This window comes from Sceloporus undulatus, chromosome 6 (assembly GCF_019175285.1).
Source record: "Sceloporus undulatus isolate JIND9_A2432 ecotype Alabama chromosome 6, SceUnd_v1.1, whole genome shotgun sequence".
NCBI classification, from domain to species: Eukaryota; Metazoa; Chordata; class Lepidosauria; order Squamata; family Phrynosomatidae; genus Sceloporus; species Sceloporus undulatus.
The window spans coordinates 167,024,423-167,049,861 of record NC_056527.1 but is presented as its reverse complement, the minus strand read 5'-3'; the positions used below and the strand labels follow the sequence as shown (position 1 = coordinate 167,049,861).

The following is a 25,439-nucleotide window of genomic DNA, read 5'->3' as shown; positions in this document are numbered from 1 at the left end:
TCTGTCTCTTGCGATGACTTTTGATCAGGGTTGCTGCTCTCCTCTTTGAATGGCTTCCACAGAGTTGCAGAACTCGCTTGCCACGGGGTCGTGAGCCATTGTGCAACAGTTCAGCTGCCGCGTCTCATTCTCCTCACCTCTTACCCACAGGGAAAGTACTTCAGAAGAATGGTTTCCTTGCCTAATGAGCAGAGCAGGGAGAGCAAGGGAGGAGAAAATCAAAAGCGAACCCCTTCCTCCTTCATTTTGCAATGATGCTTTGACCTGTTCACAGGCCTCTTGCTTCCCCTGTTGCATCCTTTCGGTTTTATCTTTATTTGTGCTTCTTCTTTTGGTGGGTTTTATTTTTTTTAACCTGAGTTTTGAAAAGTTTGGACTCATTTTTAGAAATGAGATACAACAAACCAGCTTGGAAGCAAGTATTTTTAAATAGTATTTAAACAAAACTAATTTTTTTAGCCTAGAAGCATTGGCACCAAGCATGGCACCAAAGGGCCACATTGGGTACAAAACACAAATTGGTCCCAAGCTTCCATCTGATTCATGTACTACTGTATTTTTGGCTGCCAAATCTCAGGATGTCTTGATATGTAAGGCATACCCCCTTCCTTTTTGTGTTTCGCTTCTCTTCCTGAGCCAGAATCAGCATGAAATCTGAGTAGCAAAAGTTAACATGAGGAAAAAAGAGCAAGTGTTAGACCTAAAGTGTATGTGACTTTGCATATGTGTTGGGAATTGGTATAATTGAAAATATGATGTCATTATAGTTCCATTTCCCGACTTGGCTCCGTTGGTTACTTCTGCTGAGGGTAGGAAATGCTAAGCTGATAAGACTGCATCTTGTTTCTTTTCAACAGCCGGTTATCCAGCAGATATATAGATATATATATATGCAATGCCTATGCCTCTACCAGCCATGTGTTTGGGAAGTCTTCATTAGAGATGCTTTGAACTATGACTGGGAAACAGTCTTCAGGAACCACTGAATCACAGAGTTGGAAGCCGTCACAAGGGCCATCTGGTTGAACCCCCTGCCATGCAGAAATTTAAATCCCCAGCCCTCTTGAAAGATGTCCATTCAGCCTCCAAAGATGGAGAGCCTGGCCACCATCTGAGACAGTCTATTGCACGGACAAAAAGCTCCTGGAATAAAACAGTTTGTCCTAATGTTTAGGTGAAATCTTGTAACTGGAGTCCATTTGTTCATGTTCTAGTCTCTGGGGCAGCAGACAACAAGCTGGCTCCATCTTCTACATGACATCCCTTCAGCTATTCAAAGATCACTATCACATTACCTCTTGGTTTTCTCTTCTACAAATTAAATCTCCTTAAGTCATTCTTCACAAAGCTTGATTTCCAGACCTTTGATCAACTTGGTTGGATATCAGGGACTGGTCTACTTTGTATTTTGGGAGCGCAAGTACAGCAAAATTGTGGGCAGCAGATGCTTAAAGCCTCTGTCAGTGAAGTCCCTTTTTACAAAGCCCTTTACAACTCTCCCAGCCTATCCTTTCTTCCTTATCCCTCTATCTAGCTGGACATTTAAAAAAAGCCACATTAGCACTGGGAAGAAGGTGAAAGAGAAGCGTGTTTGCAGTAAACTTAGAATGCAATAAAACAAAGCTAGAGCTGGAAAGAGTGAGATTTTACTCTAGTTGTTCCTACCATATTAGTACGTACCGGTCTACTACAGGCAAGACAAACAGCAGCTCCCTCCAGAATCTCTCATTGAACAAAAGAACAAAACAGAGAGAAAAAGAGTGAAACAGAGAGAAAAGGGGAGAGCAGATAATCCTGTCTCACCAGCTCACTCCGCAGCATGATAGAGGATAGAGCAAGCTTGTTTTCTGCTGCTCCAGAGACTAGGATACAGAGCAATGGATTCAAACTCCAGGAAAAGAAAGTCCACCTAAACTTTTGGAAGAACTTCCTGATGGAAAGAGCTGTTCGACAGTGGAAGATGCTGCCTTTTCTGTGGTGGATTTCTTTCTTGGGAGGTTTTTAAATAGAGGCTGGGTGTCCATCTGTCTGGAGTGCTTTGGTTGTGTATTCTTGCATGGCGGAATGGGGTTGGATTGGATGGCCCTTGAGGTCTCTTTCCATGTGTGTGTTTAGGGAAAGAGTGAACCAGAAACAAAACTGGTCTCAAACATGTATGTGAGCAGATAGGGGGACATCCCCTTAGTTGTCCACGTTGTTGTTTTTGTGTGCCTTCAAGTCATTTCTGACTTATGGCAACCCTAAGACAAATCATGGGGTGTTTTTTGGCAAGGTGCATTCAGAGGAGGTTTGCCATTGCCTTCCCCTGAGGCTGAGAGCATTTGACTTGCCCAGGGTTGCCCAGTGAGTTTCACAGCCAAGCTGGGTATTGAACCCTGGCCTCCAGGGTTGTAGTCCAACACTCGAACCACTATGCCACACTGTCCTCCAAATTAGGATGCCCCCAATATTTTACTTTTGAAAACTAGAGGGGCTAACCCAAGCAAACTCTCCCCACTTCTTAGTGTTCTCCCTTTTCCTCTGGGTCTGGAAGGCTTGCGAGAAGGCGAGCAGTTCAAGAAATGTCCAAAAAAGTGTGCCTATGTATGTATGTTTGGTCTCTCTGGGAACCAGCCTAAAATATCTCCCCCTTTCTTCCTGCTCCACAAAAGGAGAAAGTCAAGAAAAGACCAGGCAGGGGTTTGGAAGGGGAAAGGAGGGGGCAATCACTTTGGATTTCAACCCAGCAAGCGCCGCACATCAAACACAGCTGCGCCATGCACTAAAATGTTCAAAGTACGGTGGAGATAGATAAAGGCTTTTGATGGGAAGTGGATATTTCCCAGGGACATTACGAGCAATAATCCAGATGTTCCCCTGTAATGGAACGAGTGTCCACAGATAGACCGGGAACGTCCCAGCCAAGTGAAGCCTGCTGTAGGCCTTGGCCTCTCCGCTCCCATGCTGTTCAGCCATATGGAAGCAATTTCCCAGCCCTTTTTAATGGCCAGCCTTAGATTCCATTTTTGCCGGCCTTGCCGAGCTTAAGTGGGCCTGTTTTTATGGACAAGTCAGAAAGAAGCCGTTCCAAGACAAACATCCAATTCGGAAAAATTAGGACATACCAAGCCGCAAAATTATTTTAGAGCATATTTCATGGAAGCGGGGCCGTTTTTCTCCGGCAATTGACAGATTGCAGGCTTGACCTTCGCTCCTTGGTGGACATTTTCACCACCCCCTTCTCTCTCTCTTTTTTTCTTTAAAGGGGAAAGTAAAGGGGGAGGAAAAAGTAGAAGTAAGGAAAGGAAAAGAGAAAATGGAGTTTGAAATAGTTTTCAGCTTTTAGGGATGGAAGGTGGGGGTGGGAGGAGAGAAGGAAAGGTCTAAGGGGACTTTGAAGTATGTCCATGGGAAACATACATGTTTTTGGCTGTTTTGGCTTGTGGAATAACTTTAAAAAAATAGCCTGCAGCTAGATTTATGAAGGCTTGCTAGCATTCATCCAAAGAAAGTTAAATGGTATGTTTTGGATGGAATCCTCTGATTCCACAGAAGTAGATGGATCTGTGTGTGGGATTATAAAGGCCATGGCTGTTTAACCCAGAAGAGCAATTTCAGAATACTCTGGGTGTGTTTCTGACATTTTAGTGCATGGAATTAAAGAACTGGGGGGAAAAGTCTCTATTTTGAGTGGATCCATTTTCTCCCCTTCCACCAAGAGCCAGTCGCAAGTACTAGGCATGGATATAATGTTTTTGAAAATCCTATTCTCAGGTCGACGTGTTTTTTTCCTCCCAAGTGTCAGGAAACTCCGGCAAGGAGATTCCTAGATGCAACAAGAAGCTTCACAGTTTTGGGGCTTTGTTGTTAAATGTCATTATGTTGGTGTTGCCTTATGGCAACCCTGTGAATGAGACAGGGACATGACAACCTGTTTGTAGCAACCCTGCTCAGGACTTGCAAACTCAAGGCTGTGGGCTTCTTTGACAGAGTCTATCCACTTTCAATTCAATCTTCCTCTTCTCCTTCAAAAGTGTCTTGGGATTATTGTTGATCCTAAATTGCATATGACCCAGAGTCTGGGGCTGCAGCAAAGAATGCAAATACTATTTTTTGCCTGTATTAATAGAACTGTACTGTCCTGGACAAGGAAAGTAATAGTCCCACTGCATTCTGTGCTGGTCAGGCCCCATATGGAGTATTGCATTCACTTCTGGGCACCTCATTTCAAGAAAGATAAAGATAAATTGAAATGGTTTCATTTCATGCAGTGGGACTATTACTTTCCTTGTCCAGGACACTACAGTTCTATTAATACAGGTGATAAGAGGTATGGAGAACAAAACATATGAGGAAAGATTGAAGGAGCTGGGCATGTTCAGCTTGGTGAAGAGAAGACTGAGGAGTAACATGATGGTCCTCTTTAAATATACTGTATAAGGGATTGCATAGAAGGGAGGGGGCAGGTTTCTTCTCTACTGTCCCAGAGAGTAGGACCAAGTCTACTGGTTTTAAGTTACAGGAGGGTAGATTTCAATTGAACGTTAGAAGGAACTTCTTGACAGTAAAAGTGGTTCATCAGCGGAGCCAATTATTTGGAAAGGTGGTGAGGTCTTTTTCTTTGGATCTGGACAGCTATCTGCCAGGAATGCCCTAGTTGCAGTGGGTTGGATTCAGTGGCCTACCTGGGATGACATTTGTCTGGGATGATGTTTGGAGAGATGGATCCAGTAGCACTCCCAAACAGTGAACACGAGTCTTTCAGGGTGGGAGTAACCCTATCCAGAACTGGTTGACACATCTCCAACCTACATATTAGGATACTTAACATTAAGCATCTTTGTCTTGTCTGGATTCACAAATGAACGCTCAGCACAGCATTGGAAGATTGCCTGTGTTTTTCTCCATCTTTAGGCAAGCTTCATGCGGACGTCGAGGACGGAGGATTCCCTACAACAAAAAAACCAACTATGGAATGGAACGGTTACCATTGCTTTACTGGAAGGGAAGAATATCCCTGCTGGGGGAATGACACAGATCTTTGTACTGTTAAAAATGGGAGACCAGAAGTATAAGAGCAAGGTGAGTGGAATGGGTGAACAATTTCTCTATGCTGGGGTTGGACGCAGCAACCCATCTGGAAACCCATTCCCATGAGAACCTCAGTATATTGCAATGTAAAAGGAAAGTTTGTGCATGAAGAGGGAGCAAGTTTGTTCCAAAGGCCAAACTACTCTGTTGACCTTCAGTCATTGATCACTTGCTTTAAGAAACTACATTGGACACCACTTCAACTGCCATGGCTCAATGCTATGGGATTTTGGTATGTCGTTGCACCAGAGCTCTCTGGCAGAGAAAGCTAAATGTCTCATAGAGCTACAGTTCTCGGTATTTTATAGCACTGAGCCATGGCAGTTAAAGTGGTGTCAAACTGGATTCTTTCTGCAGTGCAGATGCAGCTCTAAAATGTGTCTATGCTCCTTCTCCGACCTTTTTCTGATTCTTCTGCCAGCAGAGCAGTTCTGTTGGCAGGTCTTTTAGATCAGCCAGCAAAAGATGGTTCTGCTGGAAGAAAAGTATTTCTGACGCGAGAGGAAGCTTGTGCCTAATTCTAACCTCCTACAGCTGGCACTATTTTACATTAGGGTTACACTGTCAGACAGTTTAAATTGCCAGCATTTACATTTGCATGCATTTTTATATGTGCCTTAAAAGATATGAATCCTCTGGTGTGGAGTACAAAGCGTACTCCGCTTCTTTCACAGTGGCGCAAATGACAGCTGTTCCGTACTTCTTGCTTTTGAAAGATCTTCTTTTGCTTCTGCCCTCCTTCGAACTGTTCTATGAAAGAAGCAAACCTCTCTTTTTTTAAAAGAAAGAAATGAAATGAAAAGAAAAGTAAACCTTATAACCGCATGTTTTCTAGACTCTGTGTAAGAGAGCAAATCTACAGTGGAGGGAACAGTTTGATTTTCACTACTTCTCTGACAGGAAGGATGTGTTGGAGATTGAAATCTGGGGAAAGGATAACAAAAAGCATGAAGAAGTTTTGGGAACGTAAGTTTTGCCTTCTTTTTTTAAAAGGTTTTTAAAGAGTAATAATGGGGCACTGATGTGATAAAGAAACCCCCCTCTCTCCTTTTCTCTCCAAGTGCATCCTCAGATTTATAACTGTGTTATATTGTGTTGTTCTTGTAACTGAAGTTTGCTGAAACCCCATTGAGGACCTTTTCATATCAAGAACCTATGAATGCAACCAGGTCTTCCAGTCATGCAGAAACCTATACAATACATACATCCTGCTCTATTCTCACAACAGAACGCAACACACCACTGTGAGGCTGGCATAAGCCAACCCTGGAACAATGTGACATTCGTTCTCTACTTTTTAGCAAAGCCGCACTCCATAAGTAACTTTCTAAAAAATTATGGTGACACTGCAAAAGGAGTGAAGCTGTTCCTTGTTAAGTTCCATTAGTAAATTAGTAGTAGAAGAGATTTGATTCCCAAATTGAACTTTTGTAGTCTCCCTGTCCCTCTGCAGTGACAATGCACTTGAGTTCAGTCTTTTGTGCACCAGCTTAACACTGGTTTGCGGAGCTGGCAATGTGGTCTCCAAAGGTGTCATGCAAGTCTAGGATGCTTTATTCCCCTGGTTTAGGCTCTTACAAACCTTGTACTTAGAACAACTTGTAAATGGGTTGTTTAGCCTGCCCTTCGCAGCACTTCTCTTTCCCCGCAAGTGAGCTTGAGTATGTCAAGAAAGCCGACTTCTCTGCTCCCTCCTTTCCAAACCTGACAATTTAAAAGTAGGAAATCTCTGCGGTTTTGTAGCAATAGGTGCCAACTGCTCTGATCCTGCAGCTGGAGTGGGATCAGTCGAGAACAACTCACGGCCCATTTACCTAGAAAGGACCCACCTGGGTAGACTCCGCAGGGTTGGATGTATTTTTTTGCGGGGGCCCTATTAAGAAAACACCTTAACACATTTTTGTTTAAATAAAAACCCTGTCAACAGGTTTTAAGCACTGAAAGCTTGCTCCAGACCTTCTTCCCAGACCTGTCTCTGTTTGGAAACCTGACTCCGGCCGCATACCAAGGCTGCCAAACTGCCCCCTTAGAAGAGTCTCTCTCTTATTTGAAGCTCCAAATGTTTGCTCAGTCAGTGTTTTTTCCCCTGAAAGCAAAAAATTCATAGAGCTCCTGGAAAGGAACGTTGCACTCCATTGACTTCCAAATCACAGATATTTGATGGCTCCACTCTACTTTTGCAGCTTTTTCTAAGCATTTTATCTGTTTGTTTGTTATGTGCCTTCAAGTAGTTTCCGACTTATGGTCTAAGGTGGTTTATCATGGGGTTTTCTTGGCAAGATTTGTTCAGAGGAGGTTTGCCATTGCCTTCCTCTGAGGTTGAGAGAGTGTGACATGCCCAAGTCACCCAATGGGTTTCCATAGCCAAGCTGAGAATCGAACCCTGGTCTCCAGAATTGCAGTCCAGCACTCAAACCATGCTGGCTCCCTAGGCATTTTATCTACCTCCCTTGAAAGTAGGGGTGAGGAATCTGTGTCCCTTACAATATTGTGGGACTGCAACTCCCATCAGACCTAGCCAGCACACTCAATGGTGAGGATGGATGAGAGTTTCAGTCCAGCCACTTCTCAACAGCCACCAATCTGCTTCAAAGATTGCAAGACCCTCTGCACCTTGTCAGCAGTGAATGAATGAGCAATGAAGTCAGACAGTTTGTCCGTAGGGGAAAACCCATTGGTACCGTGCTTGTGACTTAATTCCCCTTTGCTTCTGTTGTTTTAGGTGCAAAGTAGATGTTGCGGCACTTCCCGGTGAGCAAACCAGATATTTGGAATTGCCCCTGGAGAAACAGCCCGGATCGTTGTTGATAGCAATCTCAGTTGCACCTTGCCATGGTGTTTCTGTCTCTGATTTGTGCGTTTGTCCCCTTGGGGACCCCAGTGAAAGGAAACAAATTTCCCAGCGTTATGTGAGTTTGGATGCATTTCCCCCCTTTTCATTATTTTTCCATGGTGGAGAAGAGGATACAGCAATGGCAGTCAAAGTGGAACGTAGCACTATAATAATCTATTTGTTTTTATGGCCTCAGTATTAAGACTTCTGGTCCAATAGTATCATCACCAAAAAATAAAATCCGCCATGACTAGGGGCATCTCAAAGAAGTGGAGGGAGCTCATGGGTTTTGCAAATTGTATTTAGTGAAGTCCTATCTAAATAATAAATCATAGCCATAATAAGGAGCGGATTGCAAATGTGCAAAATCAAAGCAATGCTTTAAAAAATGTTTTCCTTTCTTCTAACCTTGGTTTGCAGTGTATAAGGAACTCATTCCAGAAGATAAAAGACATTGGGTTTTTGCAAGTGAAAATTTTAAAAGCTGTCGATCTGTTAGCTGCTGATTTTTCAGGTATGCAATATTGTTTTTTTTCTAACGTTTAGTCTTTGTTTTTAATTTTTGGTTCAATGCACAAAGTGGATGTTCATTGAAAAGAGGACCAATTTGTGCATCCCTCCCTTTTTATTAAGAAAAATAAAAAATAAAAGCAAGCATACCGAAAAATAATATATATATATATATATATATAAAAGAACGTATCAGGCACAGTATGTCTAATATATGAATCATACACATATTATTAGTTAACCAAACACAACTGAATCATTCTGTATTATAGAGAATAGAGCATCGTGAAATGGCTCATTCCATGGTATGATAAAGAAATAAATGATTTCTGAACAAATGTATTTCCTTTTATGCCTCCTTTTCTTCTCTGTTCAAAATAGCTATGCAGAGATGGAGGAGAGAAAGGAACACCTCTTACATGTTAATTTAAAATGTGAATTCCCAATATCCTCCCCATTCTCAACCTCCTTGTACTTTTACAATACAATTTTATTGTATGTATATATATATATATATACATGAGTTAGCATTAAACACGCACACGCGCAAGCATGAAAACAGTAAGTAAAACATCACATAAAAGCATATTTCCATAAATCTGTATAAGAATTAGGGAGTTGGAGTATCAATGATAGTACAGTTACAATAGGAAATAAAAGAAGCCAGTTATCAAAGCCTTTTTTTTTTGCTTCTGGTTTGAGGCATATCTCCATGTATCTACAGTTGTCTACAATGTTGTATATACAGCCTAAGGGTTTCCCCAATATATTCCCCCATTTTGAGGAACATGTATGTGCCAATATATTGCATTTCATTTCAGAGAGTTGGTTGAATCTAGGAATGGGAAGATAGTTTGTCTCCAACTAAAGCTCCATCTGCATTGCAGAAATAATCCAGTTTAACTGCAATGGCTCAATGCTATGGGATTCTGGTATCTGTTGTTTGATGTTCAAGGCGTGCTGAAAGTGCATTGGAGGAGGAGGTCGATACTGAGCTGCAAATACATTTAAACCCATCAACCCTAGAATCATAGGTTGCATCTGCACTTCAGAAATAATCCAGTTTGAGTCCACTTTAACTGCCATGCCCCAGTGCAAACAATTCTGAGAACTGTATTACTGGGACACCTTTAGCCTTCTTTGTCAGAGACCTCTGGGGCTACAACAAGTGACAAATTCCAGGATTCCACAGCGATGAGCCATGGCTGTTAAAGTGGTGTCAAACTGGATTATTTCTGCTATAGGGATGCACTCATAGAGTTGTAAAGGACCACAGGGGCCATCCATTCCAACCCCTTAGCAACTTTTATTATCCTGCCTATCATGATAAAATACCTGAATTAAAAAGAGGACCTTGTAATGATGCAAACAAACAAACAAAACAAAACTGATCTGGGATCGCAAAAGATGCATATGTCAAGATTATATTTTTGGTTTAGAGTAACTTTCAGAGGGCAATGCAACTAGGTGGGAAATACTTGGTGAACTGATTAAATTGTGTGTGTCAGTTTATGTCCCCTAGGTATTCAGACGCACAACTATGCACAACACAAAATGCCTTGGAAATGTGGACCCAAGGAGGAGTACCATCAGTTGCTTAAGAAGAAAACTTTGTAATGCTGCTGTTTTCCTTCCAGGCAAAAGTGATCCCTTCTGCCTTTTGGAGCTGGGAAACGACAGACTTCAGAGTTACACTGTTTATAAAAACCTCAATCCAGAGTGGAACCAGGTGTTTACTTTGTAAGTAGATTTGCAGTTGGAACTCAAAGTTTTAGGAGTTGCAACTAGCACATGTAGGAAATAGTCTGAGGGACCAGGGACCAAGTCTTGTAGACTGATTCTTAAACATAAAGCATTCAATATGTAATTCATTGTCCACGAAATCTTGCTATTTGGTTTTATGACATTCCGTAATTTTGGAGCCCCCGGATATTTGTGAGATGCACATAGTCCAGACTTGGTACTTGCTGACAAGATGATGTGTTGGTCCTAACACTTTCATACCCAAAGTGTTGGTCCTAACACTTTCATACCCAACGTATTTTCTCATAACTTGGGCCCACAAACGTGCGCAATACGAAAACTTGGCAAAAATAGGATTCATGTGATTAGATGTCTGGGAATGCAATGATATGTGATCCTAATGGACCAAAGTGACCAGGACTTAAATTAATGAATACATATATTGAACTCTGTTTTTGTAGCAGATGGAACGAGTATATATTCCTAATTCTCCTGCCTGTGAATCTCTTTCTAGCCCTGTCAAAGACATCCATGAAGTTCTTGAAGTGACCGTGTTTGACGAAGATGGAGATAAACCACCTGATTTCCTTGGGAAAGTTGCCATCCCTTTACTGTCTGTGAGTTTGTTTTTACATTTTGCTCCACGTATCATTTGGGACGTGATGGTTTCAGTGGGATATGCTGCCATTCCCTACTCCTTGTAGCAGTTCAGACAGAAAGACAAATGAACATCTGTGATGTGTCTGTTTCTCTTGATATTTATGATGGTCCTTGATGTCGCATGTGAAGTAGTCTTGCAGCGAAGCGACGAATTGCAAGAGAGAGAATCATTGATACATCGCTGGTTGATCAGTGTTGTTGCTTGACTTCCCTTTTGAATGTACTGTACTATTTTGGTATCTCCACTTTCTTGTTCATTTCCCCCCATTTTTCCTTGGGGGAGTAGTATCAAATCTTAGTTATTATGTATTCTCTTCCAAGTAGTTTCAGTTCTTGTGTAGGTAGCTATTCTCACCATGTACAGATGTAGTTTGTTGTTGTGCGCCTTCAGGTCATTTCTGACTTACTAAGGTGGACCTATTGCTAGATTTTCTTGTTCAGAGGAGGTTTGCCATTACTTCCCCTATAAGTGCTCTTTGCATATATTCTATGGACACTCTCTTTCCAGTGTTGCAACTGGGATGACAGAACAGTTGAGCCAAATACTAAGTTAGTTGTTAGTCTTGCTTAACCCTGATGCTTTGGGTATCCTGGCTGAGATTATGGCTGAGATCCTATATCAGAGCCAGTGGAGAGTAATACTCTGGCATCCAAAGACATAGCCATGTTTGTCTGAATCAGTATGGAAAGGAACCTTGATGCAGGAAAGAAGTTGGTAACCTAAGCTTTAGTAGACCCAAATCTACTTCGTTGGTTGTGTCTGAGACAGCATAGCACACTGGTTCGAGTGTTGGACCATGACTTCAGTGCTTAACAATATTTAGGTGGAATCTCTTTTTCTTGTAATCTGAATCCATTGGTTCATGTCCTAGTCTCAGTGTGGAGCCAGCAGAAAACAAGCTGGATCCATCTCCCACATGACATCCCTTCTGATATTTAGAGATGGCACTCATATCACCTCTCAGTCGTCTTTTCTCCACATTAAACAATATTCAGCTCCCCAGGGCTATTCCTTTTGCTAGATTTTTGCTAGGGCTTGGTTTCTAGCTCCGCTTTTGCACGCCGTTCTAGAAGCAGGGCTATTTATAAATGCATTTAAATTGCTATTGAAAGGGACTCGAAGCAAACGTAATGCTTGATGGAAATAAGAGTGGGATTTGGCCCCATTTGAGAACCTACCCATCAAAATCAACTCTGGTCCCTTGGAAACCCATACTCTTCTTTCAGCAAAGAATACAAGTTGTTTGCATTGTCTCCTTTTTCACACCTTCCTTGACACTTGGGCCGAGTGTGCCTTTCATTTCTAGAGTCCGAAGGTATTTCAGGTTTCCTCCCCCCATTTTTAAAATGTTCCAAGGAGATCTCATTGGGCGACGGACCGTTTGATGTTTACAGGGAAGGCGCAATCCCTTGAACATCTTTTATTCAATTTTGGATGACTCTGTTAATTTCTCCCCGAATCCTCGTATCCCTGATGTTACTGGACAGGAGCGGCGTGAGCAGCTGGTCTCCTGGAGAGCCAGCGCCTGCCAAATGCTCTATGCGCAAGAGGCAGCCAGCTGTGTGGGCTGACAGAGAGAAGATGTTAGGGTTTGATTTTTTACTCCTCTCCTCTTGATTTTATAGACATTTGTCAAGGGTCCCTCAGGATTCCCATAACAAGGCAGGCTATAGATGAGATGGGAGGGAAGAGAAGCATGTGTGCGGCCGTGGAAGGGAAGATCTGAATTCGATTCTGCCTGGATTTCTTTGTCTGCATTTTTAAAAACAAGCCACTTCAGGAAGAGTTGACTATTGCCTTGCATAACGGATCTAAACTAAAAATAATAAAGCAGTGCAAAAGACTTCATTCCATAGAACAGATCTATAGCACTTAAAGTGGTTTCAGACAGCATTATTTTGACAGTGTAGATGCACCACTGGAATCCATCTTTAGAGTAACTGGAAGGAGATGTTGCGGTTTCATCACCTGAACAATTGTTCTGGAGAAGTGAAAAATTTGCTTTTTATCAAGTGACTTTGAGGATGCTCCTTATGAATCATTTTTCAACAATGTTTTGTTGTTGCTATTGCTGTTGTTTTCATTCTTGTGTGGGCCGCACAGTTCTCTGGTAGAAAACACAATGGGATGTTGTAGGGAAAGAATATCAGCTCCATCCCCTGTTGAATACTAACTTTATGCTCAAAGATCGAAATGGAAAAATTGTTCCATCCAGCCTTTTGTCGTGACCTAGTCTTCCACTCCAGCACTGAACTATTTTGTGTTGTGTCATCCAGGGAAGACAATGAAAACTGCATTGGTGACAGGCTTCCTTTTGGAGCATCCGTAAATTGATGCAAAAGGAGTGGAGGTGGGGGAAGAAGTAGTCACCGCACCATTTTTCTTCCAGACAAGAGCAATGAAAATTCAGTCTCTATTCTTTAAGAACCTTGTCTCCTTGGTGTCCTGTACTGTATCAATCTCTGACTTTCCCTATTTCATTAAAATTCTCAAGTGGGCAGCAGGGCTGCTCCTTAATGGAGTTAGCATTGGCTATCCATAGCGATGTTTTACTCTTTCACATCCATTTTGCCAGGGATGTTTTGGACAAGCGGTTCAGCAAATATATCCATTAGCCCTTGAGAAATCCAGTGTGTCTTTGGCTGAGGTTTGACATCCCATGAGGCTGTTAGACTATGGCATTCGGTGGAGCTTGGAAATCTCTAGACTGACTGTTAACAGTTGGTGCCGTTGTGCCCTTCCACACTACATACTTATAGCACTTTGATTCCTCTTTAGTGGCCATAACTCCAGGATTAGTAATTTAAGGAGCGACTAGAGCTTTTCAGCACAGAATTTTAAAATATCTCTTGAAACTACAAATCCCATAATTCACTAACATGGAACCATGACATTTAGAGTGCAAACAAAGTGCTATAATTGTATCGTGTGGATTGGACCATGGTGATTCTCCAAACATCATTTCCATTCCTCTCCCACGCTTTCTTCATACCAAATGGTGAGATTTCAGGGGGTTTTCTCCTTGCGTCGAGATATGCCTCTTTCCCGTATGCGTTTTCTGTACCACATTCACTTATTTATGCATTTGTTTTTGAATGTACATGCTTTTGCACACTTTGCGCGAAGTGTGTTTATCTCTATCTTTCAACTACATTTGAGCTGCTTGTGTTTTGAAACTCTATACAAGGTTTTGTATGTCCAGACAATACAGCAAGCCTTGCAAATGTGTGAATTTCTGAGGCAAGATGTGCTTCTCTGTGCCACAAAACCAGGAAGGTGTGAATTGGATCATTCCAATGAGTATCTTAAAACCACCAAGATTTCATCCATCCTGAGTGGAGATATAAGGTGCTCTGGAGGGGTTTTATTGCTGCCAGGTGTGAGAGTGTTTTTCTCACCCATGATGCTCTTCATGTATATTTTTCATAGAAATAAAGGTACTATTTGCTGCTGGGATCTTATCCAAACCAAATTTGAACATGTAGTCAGAAGAGACTAGTGACTCTGATATCAGCTGAGGTTATAAATCTGCTTTGCATACTTGGCTGAACCATGAAAAAGCAATGCAAGAAGGTGGACCCATTCAAGGGATAGTATTTTATTATTAATCTTGTGTCTTCATTTTTAAAAATTCAATTGCAGATTAGAAATGGGCAGCAAAGTTGCTATGCACTAAAGAATAAAGATCTGGAACTTCCTTCCAAAGGTGTGATTTACTTGGAGCTGGATGTCCTCTTTAATCCTGTAAGTTGGATGTCTCCTGCGGAGCTAATACCATCTTATAATGAAGTGCTATTTTGCCAAATCATAGGGAAAGAAGTTGGTTTATTTCAATGCACCAATGGTTAAAGTGAATCACAGTTTGGGATCTGGACAAAAAGCTCAAGTGAGGGTAGTGAAAAATGGCAGTGAAAGGATTAGATCGTGCAGCTGAACTACAGAGCGGAGAGGAGAAAAGGATTGGGCAAAAGACCGTGGGTCCTTTCACATATTTGCACTACATTCTATGGAAGAACAACAGATAGGCCAACTGTTGTGCCTATATATTTTAGACGACTGGGATAGCAAAAGCCATTTTAGCAAGGGATCTATAATGTTTCACTTTTCGGTAGCAGAGTGCTGTTTAAATACCGAATCAAGACAGATCTTGAGCATAAAAATGACTGCAATGTGATTGTTTTTGTATATTTTTTCTTAGGTGAAAGCAAGCATCAGAACCTTTTCTCCTCGTGAAAGACGGTTTCTGGATGACAATCGCAAGTTTTCAAAGAAGGTACTATCAGTTTCTTAGTTCTTATGTCTTTCTGAATGCAGGCAACAGTGGTTAATGTGAACACAATATGGAAGCTTTATTTTCCAGCAGAGAGAGAATAAGCACGCATCATCTTAGTTTGGATGCAACATCAAGCCATGGTTTGATACTATCTCAAACCTGAACTTGTCCTAAAATAGCTCCTCTTATTTTTATTTCTTTATTACTAATATGCTTACACATATGTTTTGATCTGTTCTTCCTTTCCTTCTGTTGTCTTCCAGATCTTATCAAGAAATGCTGATCGTGTGAAAAGAATCACCATGGCACTATGGAATGCCATACAGTTTCTTCAAAGCTGCTTTCGCTGGGAGTCCCCCGTAAGGAGTGTGATAGCATTTGTGGTAAGTGGGATTCTTCACACAGGGACTGGAATCTCATAAATGGCTTCTGTGGTCCCTTGTAGAGACAGCCTGGAGAGAGTGGACCAAACTTGGGATGCTGCCTCCTGAAATGATAACGGTGATGGTAATGATGCTGCTGCTGCTGCTGATGAATTGGGTGGTGGATCACAACCAATCTCCCATTTGATCCACAAAATAATGACCATAGATGATTTGCATAAATTTAAAGCAGACAAGACATTGAAATAGGTAGTGACTTTCCATACTTTGGCTCAGCCATTAACCAAAATGGAGACTGTAGTCATGAAATCAGAAGAAGATTTGGACTTGGAAGGGCAGCTATGGAGGAACTAGAGAAGATCATCAAGTGTGAAGATACAGTGTCAAATACAGTCGGCCCTTCAATCCATGGACTTGGAAGTCTGCGGAGGGTCGACTGCCATTAATCCCAATGGGGCATATGCCTGTGCTGCGCACCCTGCATGCACGCACCCCATTCAAGCCTATGGGGCTTGAATATGTGCGCATTTTGGAACTCACGGGAAGATATGGAATAGATCCCCACAAGTTCCAAGGGGCAACTGTACCAACATTGGGACTTACGACAACCCTAACATGAACCTATGATCTTGGCAAGATGTCTTCAGAGGAGGTTTGCCTTCCCCTGAGGCTGAGAGCATAGGACTTGCTTATGGTCACCCAGTGAGTTTCATGGCCAAGATGGGATTTGAACCCTGGCCTTCAGAGTTGTACTCCAATACTCAAACCACTATGCTAAGCTGGCTTATAAACTGCAAGCCTGATCTTTTTTATACCAGCATCCCACCGTGACATAACAGGGAAAAAGATGCAAAAAAAAAAAAAAAAAATAGCAACTAATTGATGTGATTTCCTTGAAGCAAATCGTGAAGGAGTTGAGCAACCCTGGTTTATGTTGTCTTTTCAGCTCTTGCTGAAAACCTACCGATTCCAGCCCTGAAAGTTAAGCCTGCTGCCATGGAGCTAATTACTACCAGCGGATAATACATATTTAAAAAACATTTTTTAAGGTTAATTTTAAATGTTGGATGGCTGTTGTAAGGAATTATGCCTCGTTGCACATCCGGCTTATGATTTTTTTCCTTTCCTCCGGAATAATTACCCCTTCTATTGACAGTTTGCTGAGTATTAATGGTAATTATGTCATTTAATGAAATTACAGTTTTCTTAATGCAATTACAGTAATCTGAGGGAAATTAAAAGGATGTATTTGACTGCCTTTTTTCTCTCTCTATCAGTCCTTGGGGGATAAAAAAAACACATATGCATGCAAGGCTGAACGTTAGAGGAAAGCCCATATGAATTTGAAGCTCTTGAAGAGATGTGGCCTTCTCATAATGAAGGGTTGAGAACCTTGGGATGATCTGATGGGACACATTTTCAGATGCTGGGTAGGATTTAAGCCACCAGGATGGACCCATTTTTAATTGTGAGCTCAGGTCCAGTCTATCTGGTAGACCATATCTCCTCATATGAGCCTACCCAAGACCTTCTTTCTTGCAAGCGTGGTTGGTGGGGATGCGGAGTGATTTACTTTTAAGCCTGAATTCTAGGATCAGCTAGGCTTACAGTGTTGCTTCATTGTGTCTTCTTTCCCTATTCCCCACCATCCATCTTTCCTTCTGGGACTATTTTTGAACATATAGAGAGTGCAAAGTCAAAGGCTTTCATAGCTGGCATCCATAGTTTTGTGTTTCTCTGAAGATGCCAGCCACAGATGCTGGCGAAACGTCAGGAAGAACATTTTCTAGAACATGGCCACATAGCCCAAAAAACCCACAAAAAAACATGGATGCCGACCATGAAAGCCTTCGACTTCACAAGATAATTTTATATTGGATTTTGATATGACCCATGGATACATCTATTAACTCTCACAGCAAAGCAACACAGATCATATTTTACAATGTGGTGCTTTTTACAGAAATGCACAAAGTCACCCAGTCTAAAAAATGCACATTTGTCTTGAGAGAAACATACAAGAAAACAAACCCAGCCCCATGGTTTGTGTTAAGGAGACAATGCATCAAGTTCAGTCATTTTCCACTCAAGGACAAATCCTATTTTTACTGCTGTCTACTCTTGAGCTACACCAGGCTCAAGAATGCTAGAGAATAAATACTGTAGTATGAATATGAAATTTGCAGTTCCTCAGATTGCAATAGATAAATAATTTGGGGGTATCGACTGAAAGGGATAAGAAGAAGATTGAAGAGCAAAGGGGCGTGGGACGTTGGAGAAGAGGCACCACTTTTGACTTGCAGACTGCAGCTCTTGTCTTGGCTGAAGTAATATCCAGAGCTTATCCCTGGGAAAAGACCACTGTGCCCCTTTTTATCCGTCTGTTTTGGATGTATATACATGTGTGTACAGTGGGCTTTTGGTATCTGCTGGTGTTCGGTTTCAGGACCCCCCGCCCCACGGATAACAAAATTTGTGGATGCTCAAGTCCCATTAAATAAAATGGCATAGTAAAATGGTATCCCTTATATAAAATGGCAAAATCAATATTGGTTGATTTTGTAGTATTGGTTGGATGGTTGAATTCATGGATACAAAAATGCATGGATACAGAGGGCTGGCTGTATTAATTTTTCTCCAGCTTTCAGTATGACTTTTGGGATGCAATTTCTTCTTATAGAGGTTTTTTAGTATATACTTTCCCCTAATGTCCTTTTGATACGAGAGCTGCGTTTTCAAAATTCAGACGGAAGGAAGTGGACAAGCAAAGGAACAGATTAAAGCATTCCAGTTCGTATGTTAGCTTAAGAAGTGTGAATTAGATCTCTTCCTATTGAGATATGAGCGAATAGATTTCCCCCCAACTTCCTAATCTAGATACTCAGAAAATAGAAACATATCATTTGGTGAGTCTTAGGCCTTCCCTGCACCGTCCAAGATATCCAGAATGTAAGACAAATTGGAGCAAGATCAGAGAAGGGTGGCAAGGATGATAAGAAGTATGGAGAACAGAACCTATGAGAAAAGGTTGAAGGAGCTGGGCATGTTCAGGTTGGTGGAGAAAAGACTGAGAAGTGACATGATCATAGCATTTAAATATTTAAAGGACTGCCACAGAGAGGAGGATGTGGGTTTGTTCGCTGCTGCCCCAGAAAGTAGGACCAGGTCTAATGGTTTGAAATGGTAGGAGGACAGATTTTGATTGAACATTAGAAGTCTCTTAACAGTAAGAACACTTCGACAATGGAATCCTTGCCTAGAGATCTAAGTAGGATCTCCTTCTCTGGATGTCTTCAGAAAGAAGCTAGACAGGTATCTGCTGGGGATGTTCCAGTTGGATTGCCTTTACTGAGCCTTGTGAGGCCACTGAACTCTACAATTCTATGGGCAAGTCACATGCTTTCAAGAGAAAGTCAGTGGCAAATCTCTGAAGAAATCTTGCCAATCTTATAAATGCTAGGTTTTTGAATCCCAGGGTCAGCAATTACCTCTTGATTCTTTTGAGATCCAGTTGCAGGCTTCCCCTGGCCCCAGTGCTTTTATCACTGGAAAACCATGTGGACTAGAATTTGAGAAAGCCATGCATGCTTTCAGTATCTCCTTTGGCAATGGGCATGGGAGTATAAATGTAACTAACAAATAATCCTCCATCCTGTGTGCCATTTTGAATAGTGGTCCAAAAAGCCACCCCTTCCCCATTCATATTTGATTTGATTTGTCTTTATATACATAGCTGTAAATAAATTGTTCTTGCAACTTGGAATATCAAAAGAAAGGACTGAAAAGCCTGAGTCCAGCAGACTGCTTGCATCTTCACCACCCATAAAGAGAGCAATGCTCAGTTGTACTTGCTTTTGCAGCTAACATGCTCCTATGTGCATGTGTGTGCATGCACAGCAGAGCTTTTTCTTTCTATATTTCGGCCTCTCTCTTCCACAGACTCCTGTCGGATGATGCATCTTCTCCATTGCCGGCTACACTTGGCAAGCTCTAGGTCCTTTCCCCCCTCCTGCTACCATTTGAAGTGGTTGCGCTGGCAAAGGTAACTTGTAATTATGCCCACTGCAGGTGACAGTTACAAGACAACAGCACTAGTAATTTCAGAGACCTGATCTGATGGATTTTTGGGAGAGAAACCTCTTTTGTCTTCCAGTTAGCTGTCTCTATGGCTTGGTAGTGTGCATTAGCTCATCCTCACTTCCCGAAACTGAACATTGTTTTGACTAGTGCTTGCTGTCAACCTCAGCTTTTTAAATTCTTCATTTCCTCATTTAAAAAGTAAGTATTTAAAAAAGAGTAATATCTAAAGAACTATTGTGGGAGGGACAGTGCATTAAATTATAATGCATATGCTTTCACTCCACTGTTCATCCCTTGGATTCCCCATTCTAGCTTCTAGCAGAAAAACAACTCTGCAAGAAACGGCACAAATCATAAGGTTGTGCATGTGGCCCATTTTCCAAAAAAGTCACAGAAATGATGCAAGAGTTTCTGTGTAAGTCAGTAGTCTACATAATGTTCTGGCTTCAGGCGTTGTGGTTGCACAGAGTGTGCTACAAAGCTTGTTTCCCCACAGCTTCCATCCTTATATTTTGGGAAAGGGCATAACTCTTGATGCCCTGTTGTCACTTTTACTGGCACAAGGTACAGAAAGGACTGAACATTCTTAAAGCAGGGTGTATAAAATAACAAGCCATTGCTTGTTTATTGTATCTCAGCTCTTCCGTTCCTCCACTTTTGGGCGAGGAGTTGACAAAAACATTTCATTCCATGCTTGTTGGAATATCCCGGACCTTTCCCGCCTCTTGAGCACACGCTGAAATAACTTCTCAAAGAAGAGGGCTAAATTAAAAGCCAGTTTCAGTGCAGTTTTTAAGAGTAAAAATGGAAATTCCTGCAGATGGCGATAGGCAATCACAAATAGGGGCCAAAGTCCAGAGTTAAATACTCCCTTCCTTCCACCCTTCTTTTTTCTTTCCCCTGGGAGCATTGACCCACCATAACACATGCTCCAAGTTATTATGGATTTTTACAAGTCTCCTTTACTTCTCTGTTGCTTCGACTCCAGTCCAATGCGTATAACATCTTGAAAGGTAGATGGAGGCTCAGACTTTGGCAGTGAGGTTATTTTGTCATTGCTGTTGTTGTGTACCTTCATCTGGTGTGGTAACTCCTAGATCCACCCTCTTCTTGTGCAAGAAGTCAAGTCATGTATGACTTATAGTGACCCTAAGGCAAAACCTATCATGCAGTTTTCTTGGCCAGATTTGTTCAGAGGAGATTTGCCATTGCCTTCCTCTAAGACTGAGAGAGTGTGACTTGTCCTGGATTAGTTACCCAGTGGGTCTCCATGGTCCAGCGGGAATCAAACCCTGGTCTCCAGAGTCTCAGTCCAACATCCAAACCATTATGCCATGCTGGCGCTGTATCTTATGCATGTTAAATTGGGAGATTATCGCACAGGGGTTATTCTGTCCTTGTCCCATTCCTGTCCCATCCTTCCCATGCGATTGCGGGAAGGACTTTCAGACGACGTTGCACAGTTCCCATCATTAACCTGTCTGAAAAGCTCAATTGGCCACGATTGTGCAAAAGTCTTTCAGAAATGACTTGTTGCTTCCTCCAAGCACAAAATGCAAAATTAGCAACGATTTGCCTTGTCTGCGCAGGGCAATGTTTTCTTTGGAATGTAGATCTTTTAGTTTCACAGGCTTTCTGGAAAGGTATGGGTTGTGTTTGTTTGTTTTTAACGGTTGCCTAGCCTTTGCAATATTTGGAAGAGGACAGCCAGGAAATGAAACTTTTCAATCACTGGAATTCAGAGGGAACCCGAGGCTTAAGCTTGGAGCTTATTGTTCTGCAGCGTTTTGGCTGCAGCTTCAAAGGCAGGTTTCCCACCAAACCGGAGCAGTTGGGGCGATGCGGTGGGTCCCACGAAAAGCAGAAGAATCCTTGTTGTTTGTCCCGTGGGGTCGTTTTTCCCCCCGGCAGACGGCATTCTGTTGGGTTTTTTTTTGTTGGTCTGTTCAGCCTAAAAAGCTGTCAGTATCTCTTTCATGGAGACTTTGAACAGATGTCTAAAACAGTTGCTCAAAGGAGGGAAGGATGCAAAAATGAAAAAACCAAAACATTGCAAGAAAAGAAGAAGAGCCGTCTTGTCTCTTTAAATGGTGAAATCTAGACACATCATCATCCAAGGATGCTCTGCTCACCATCACATCGACAGCTCCCTCTTCCTCCTGTGCCGCACGGCGTCTTACCTCACATGGCTGGTTTGTCGCGCCCGGCGTTTCATCTGTATATAAAAATTAAAAATTCAAACAAAAATCTGGCCCACATGAAAAAGAGGCCCCTTTTGGGCATATGGTTCATTATGCGCATTTGTTTAATTACTAAAGCACTTGGGATGGCGAGTGCTCGCTCTTCCCTCCCTCCCCTGCCCTTGCTTTCAACTGGGAAGGCAGAATCTGTTCTCTAGCACTGAATATTTGGAATGAATATGAAAGGTTTTGGCTTCCTTTCCTTTAAAAAAATGGTAAGGGCAACATTTATTTTTGCACTTGGATAGTCAAAATAGGAGACGCATGCATTGTTCCAATAGAAATCGGAAACAAATGAGGGCATGTGATGACTTTTGGAGAGTATCTGTACAAGCATACCCTCTCGGTGGCAATATCTGTGAATGCTTACCATCTGAAGGCAAAACTGTACATTAAATATTGGGTAGAATCCTATCAGTTTCTTTTTGTTGTTATGTCCCTTCAAGTCATTTCTGACTTATGGTGACTCTAAGGCGAACCTGTCATGGGGTTTTCTTGGCAAGATTCATTCAGAGGAGGTTTGCCATTGCCTTCCTCTGAGGCTGAGAGAGTGTGATGTGCTCAAAGTCACCCAGTGGGTTTCATGCTCAAGCTGGGAATTGAACCTTGGTCTCCAGAGTCACAGTCCAGCATCCAAACCACTATGTCACATTGGTGCTGTATCTCATGCATGTTAAATTTCCCTACAGGAATTGCTTGCATTTTTTGTCAGTTGAAGTATGCACACATTGCAAAAGCAGAGTTGTGCATGGGTGTTGTTTCACATTGTGCATTGATGCTGTGAGCATTCACGCGGATGTGCATAATCCACACTGCTTAGGAATGTGAATGCCCATTCAATCTGGGAATCCTAGATCAACCAGGAAACATGAATCTGTGCAACATTGACAAAAGCTCTTGTGGCAGTTCAGAGTGTTGCAATTGGGCTTCTCAGTTTATGGAATCAGATGACTTTTCTTACATAGATTGAGATCCCCCCTTTTGACCCCATTCCTACTGCAAAGACAGTTGGGATAGCAAATGTAGGATTTAACCCATTTTATAGCCTGTAAGGACCGGTCCGAGGAACCACTAAACTTTGTGACTGATCCATTAATCTCTCTTGCCTTTTTTCTTTTTTCAATGCAAATGATCTAATAATCTCCCACAAACCCTTCTTCCTTTGCTTTGTTTCTCTTAGGTTTTTGTCATCACGGTTTGGCATTTTGAGTTGTACATGCTTCCCTTGGCTTTGTTGCTGCTCTTCGCTTACAACTTCTCCTTGATCACCCCAGAGAAAGTCACCAACGTCCAAGACACTCAGGTGAGTAACCCAACCATGAAGTTGAAGGTTTTTATGGTCAGCATCCATAGTTTGTTGTGGGTTTTTCAGGCTCTGTGGCCGTGATCTAGAAGAGTTTATTCCTGCTGTTTTGCCAGCATCTGTGGCTGGCATCTTCAGAGATGCCAGCCACAGATGCTGGCGAAACAGCAGGAATAAACCCTTTTAGAACATGGCCACAGAGCCTGAAAACTCCACAAAAAACCTAAGTAACCCAACCCTTCGTCCTTCAGGCCTGATTGTAATTTATCCTTGAGAGATGGAGGAAATGAGGGATTTCGGTGCCTTACGTTTTTATGATATCGGCTAACCCAGTTGGATTTGCAGCTGTCGGTTTGTGCTTGCCGCTTTCTCCTGCATGCGAATGGTTCTCATCATCGCTAATGATGGATCTGATGGGGAGCTCAGCACTTTCACATACATGGCTACTCATAATTCTTGCATGAAGACTTGGTGACAGTAGCAAGGAAAGTTCAAAGAGGGTAAAGCCGAAAAATAGGGTTCCCAGATTTTAGGGTCTCTTCCCTCTTCTCTGGTACTCTGGACAAGGGAGAGGAAACTCAGGGTGAGCTCACTGCCTTGAAAAGTTTCTCTGAAGAAATGCGTTCTTCATTTGTTAGACTTGCTTGTTTTATTATTTGAACAGTGGTGTCTGCAAGGAGGAAAATAAACATTTCTGCCTTGTTCCAACATTGACATATTTAGATGACACCTGGGCCCAAAATGGGCAAAACATGGGGCCAATCCATACTCCAGGGTGAATCTCTGGAGTACAAAGAGTCCCAGTTTGCTCCGACTCTACCCAGAGAAAGTGTTCCTTTTTTAGATAAGTGTTAAAGTCCAGTACTTACATTGAGCCATGGATAAGCTGGCTCAGGTTTTTTGGGTCCGTTGTTATTCAGAAGTTGTAGACTTATACATGAGTGTATACAGTAATCTTGATTGTTTGTGTTTGTTTTTTAATGTAAATGCATGCTTTTTTGTCATGTCTCCAACAGCTCCTGCATAATAGTAAAATCATCGATCTATAATTTATCTACCTACCTATCCATCTATCCTCTGGTTCCTCTTCTTGCATCTTTCCTCCTCATCCTTTCTTCCTCCGCTCTGAGTAAACAGTTTCAAATTGGGACAAAATGCATTTTCCATTAACTAAGGTTTTTTTTGGCATGCTCTGTCTCATGACAAATGGGAAGATGCCAAGTAGTTTGAGCAAAGTCCCAAATGCCAAAGATAGAGCCATGCAGACATTTGACACGTCCTTTATTATATCTGGAAAATGGGAGGTTTTGCCACTTGATGAAATTTGGGACACTTGGGGCATTAGCTACAAAAGGGGACCCCCCCCCATTTCTTTTTTAAAGAAGAAGACTATTATGAAGCTGAACAAATCTGATGAAGGATGAAAAGGCAGAATTACGAACAATCCCTCTCCATCACTTTCTCTCAGGTGACACATCAGTGTCCTGCTAAAATCTAAACCATTTTCGCTGCTACTGCTAACCAGGTGATGGATGCTTTGATTTTGCCATACATGTCGCTGAGAACATTTTTTCCCCATCGCTATTAAATTCTCTCCTTATTACATTGACGATCCCAAGATGTGGTGATGACCAGAGATGGTGGTATATTTGAAAAGGAGATTAGACAAAATGTATGCCGGAAGGAAAGACTGCCAATGACTAGTAGTCATTATGGCTATTTACATCTTGTTAGACATAACATGGCTCCATTGACTGGTTTTTAGGAAACATAGATGGGGTTGGTGCATCTTTATATTCATGTTCTACTTCTGTTCATGTTGTATGCCTTCAAGTAATTTCCAACCTCAAGTCAAACCTATTGCAGAGTTCTCTAGGGCTGAGAGTGTGTGACTTATCCAAGGGTTTCCATGGCTCAGCGAATCAAACCCTGGTCTCCAGAGCCATAGCTCAATGTTCAAACCACTACCCCATATTGACTCCACTTGTGGGCTTCCCATGATCAATGGGAAGAGATGTCTGAACAACTAGATTTTATTCCAAGATTAAACGCCAGACTTGTCTTGCAGTCCTTACGCTCTATGCAATTATAGCAGTACAATTCCACGTTAACTTCAACATGACCATCCTATCAAATGCTGGGATTTGCTGCTTGGAGCATTGGGCTGAGAATTATAAATGTTCCTCCAGTTCCAGGATTCAATAGGATGGAGAATGATAGATAAAGTGGAATCATAGCACTATAATTCCGTAGTGTGAATGAGCCCCTGATCTGCAGGATGGATGCAGTCTTTGTGTTGACGAATGGCTGTAGATGTATACAGAAATAATAATAATAATAATA

The 25,439-nt window shown here is 42.0% G+C and overlaps 1 protein-coding gene across 5 annotated transcripts in view; it reads left to right on the top strand.

Annotated features, from left to right (window-relative positions):
* MCTP2 (multiple C2 and transmembrane domain containing 2) overlaps positions 1-25,439 on the top strand; it is a 76,855-nt gene that overhangs the window by 34,684 nt on the left and 16,732 nt on the right. For all 5 annotated transcript variants that reach the window (XR_006104498.1, XM_042472746.1, XM_042472747.1 and 2 more), the window contains 10 exons: positions 4,894-5,061; positions 5,906-6,036; positions 7,793-7,979; positions 8,324-8,417; positions 10,051-10,153; positions 10,671-10,773; positions 14,460-14,561; positions 15,016-15,090; positions 15,354-15,473; positions 22,974-23,096. Coding sequence is in view for 4 of the 5 variants with exons in the window: in XM_042472746.1 (XP_042328680.1) it covers positions 4,894-5,061; positions 5,906-6,036; positions 7,793-7,979; positions 8,324-8,417; positions 10,051-10,153; positions 10,671-10,773; positions 14,460-14,561; positions 15,016-15,090; positions 15,354-15,473; positions 22,974-23,096 (1,206 nt within the window). In the remaining variant the exon portion in view is untranslated. The remainder of the gene's footprint in view (positions 1-4,893; positions 5,062-5,905; positions 6,037-7,792; positions 7,980-8,323; positions 8,418-10,050; positions 10,154-10,670; positions 10,774-14,459; positions 14,562-15,015; positions 15,091-15,353; positions 15,474-22,973; positions 23,097-25,439) is intronic.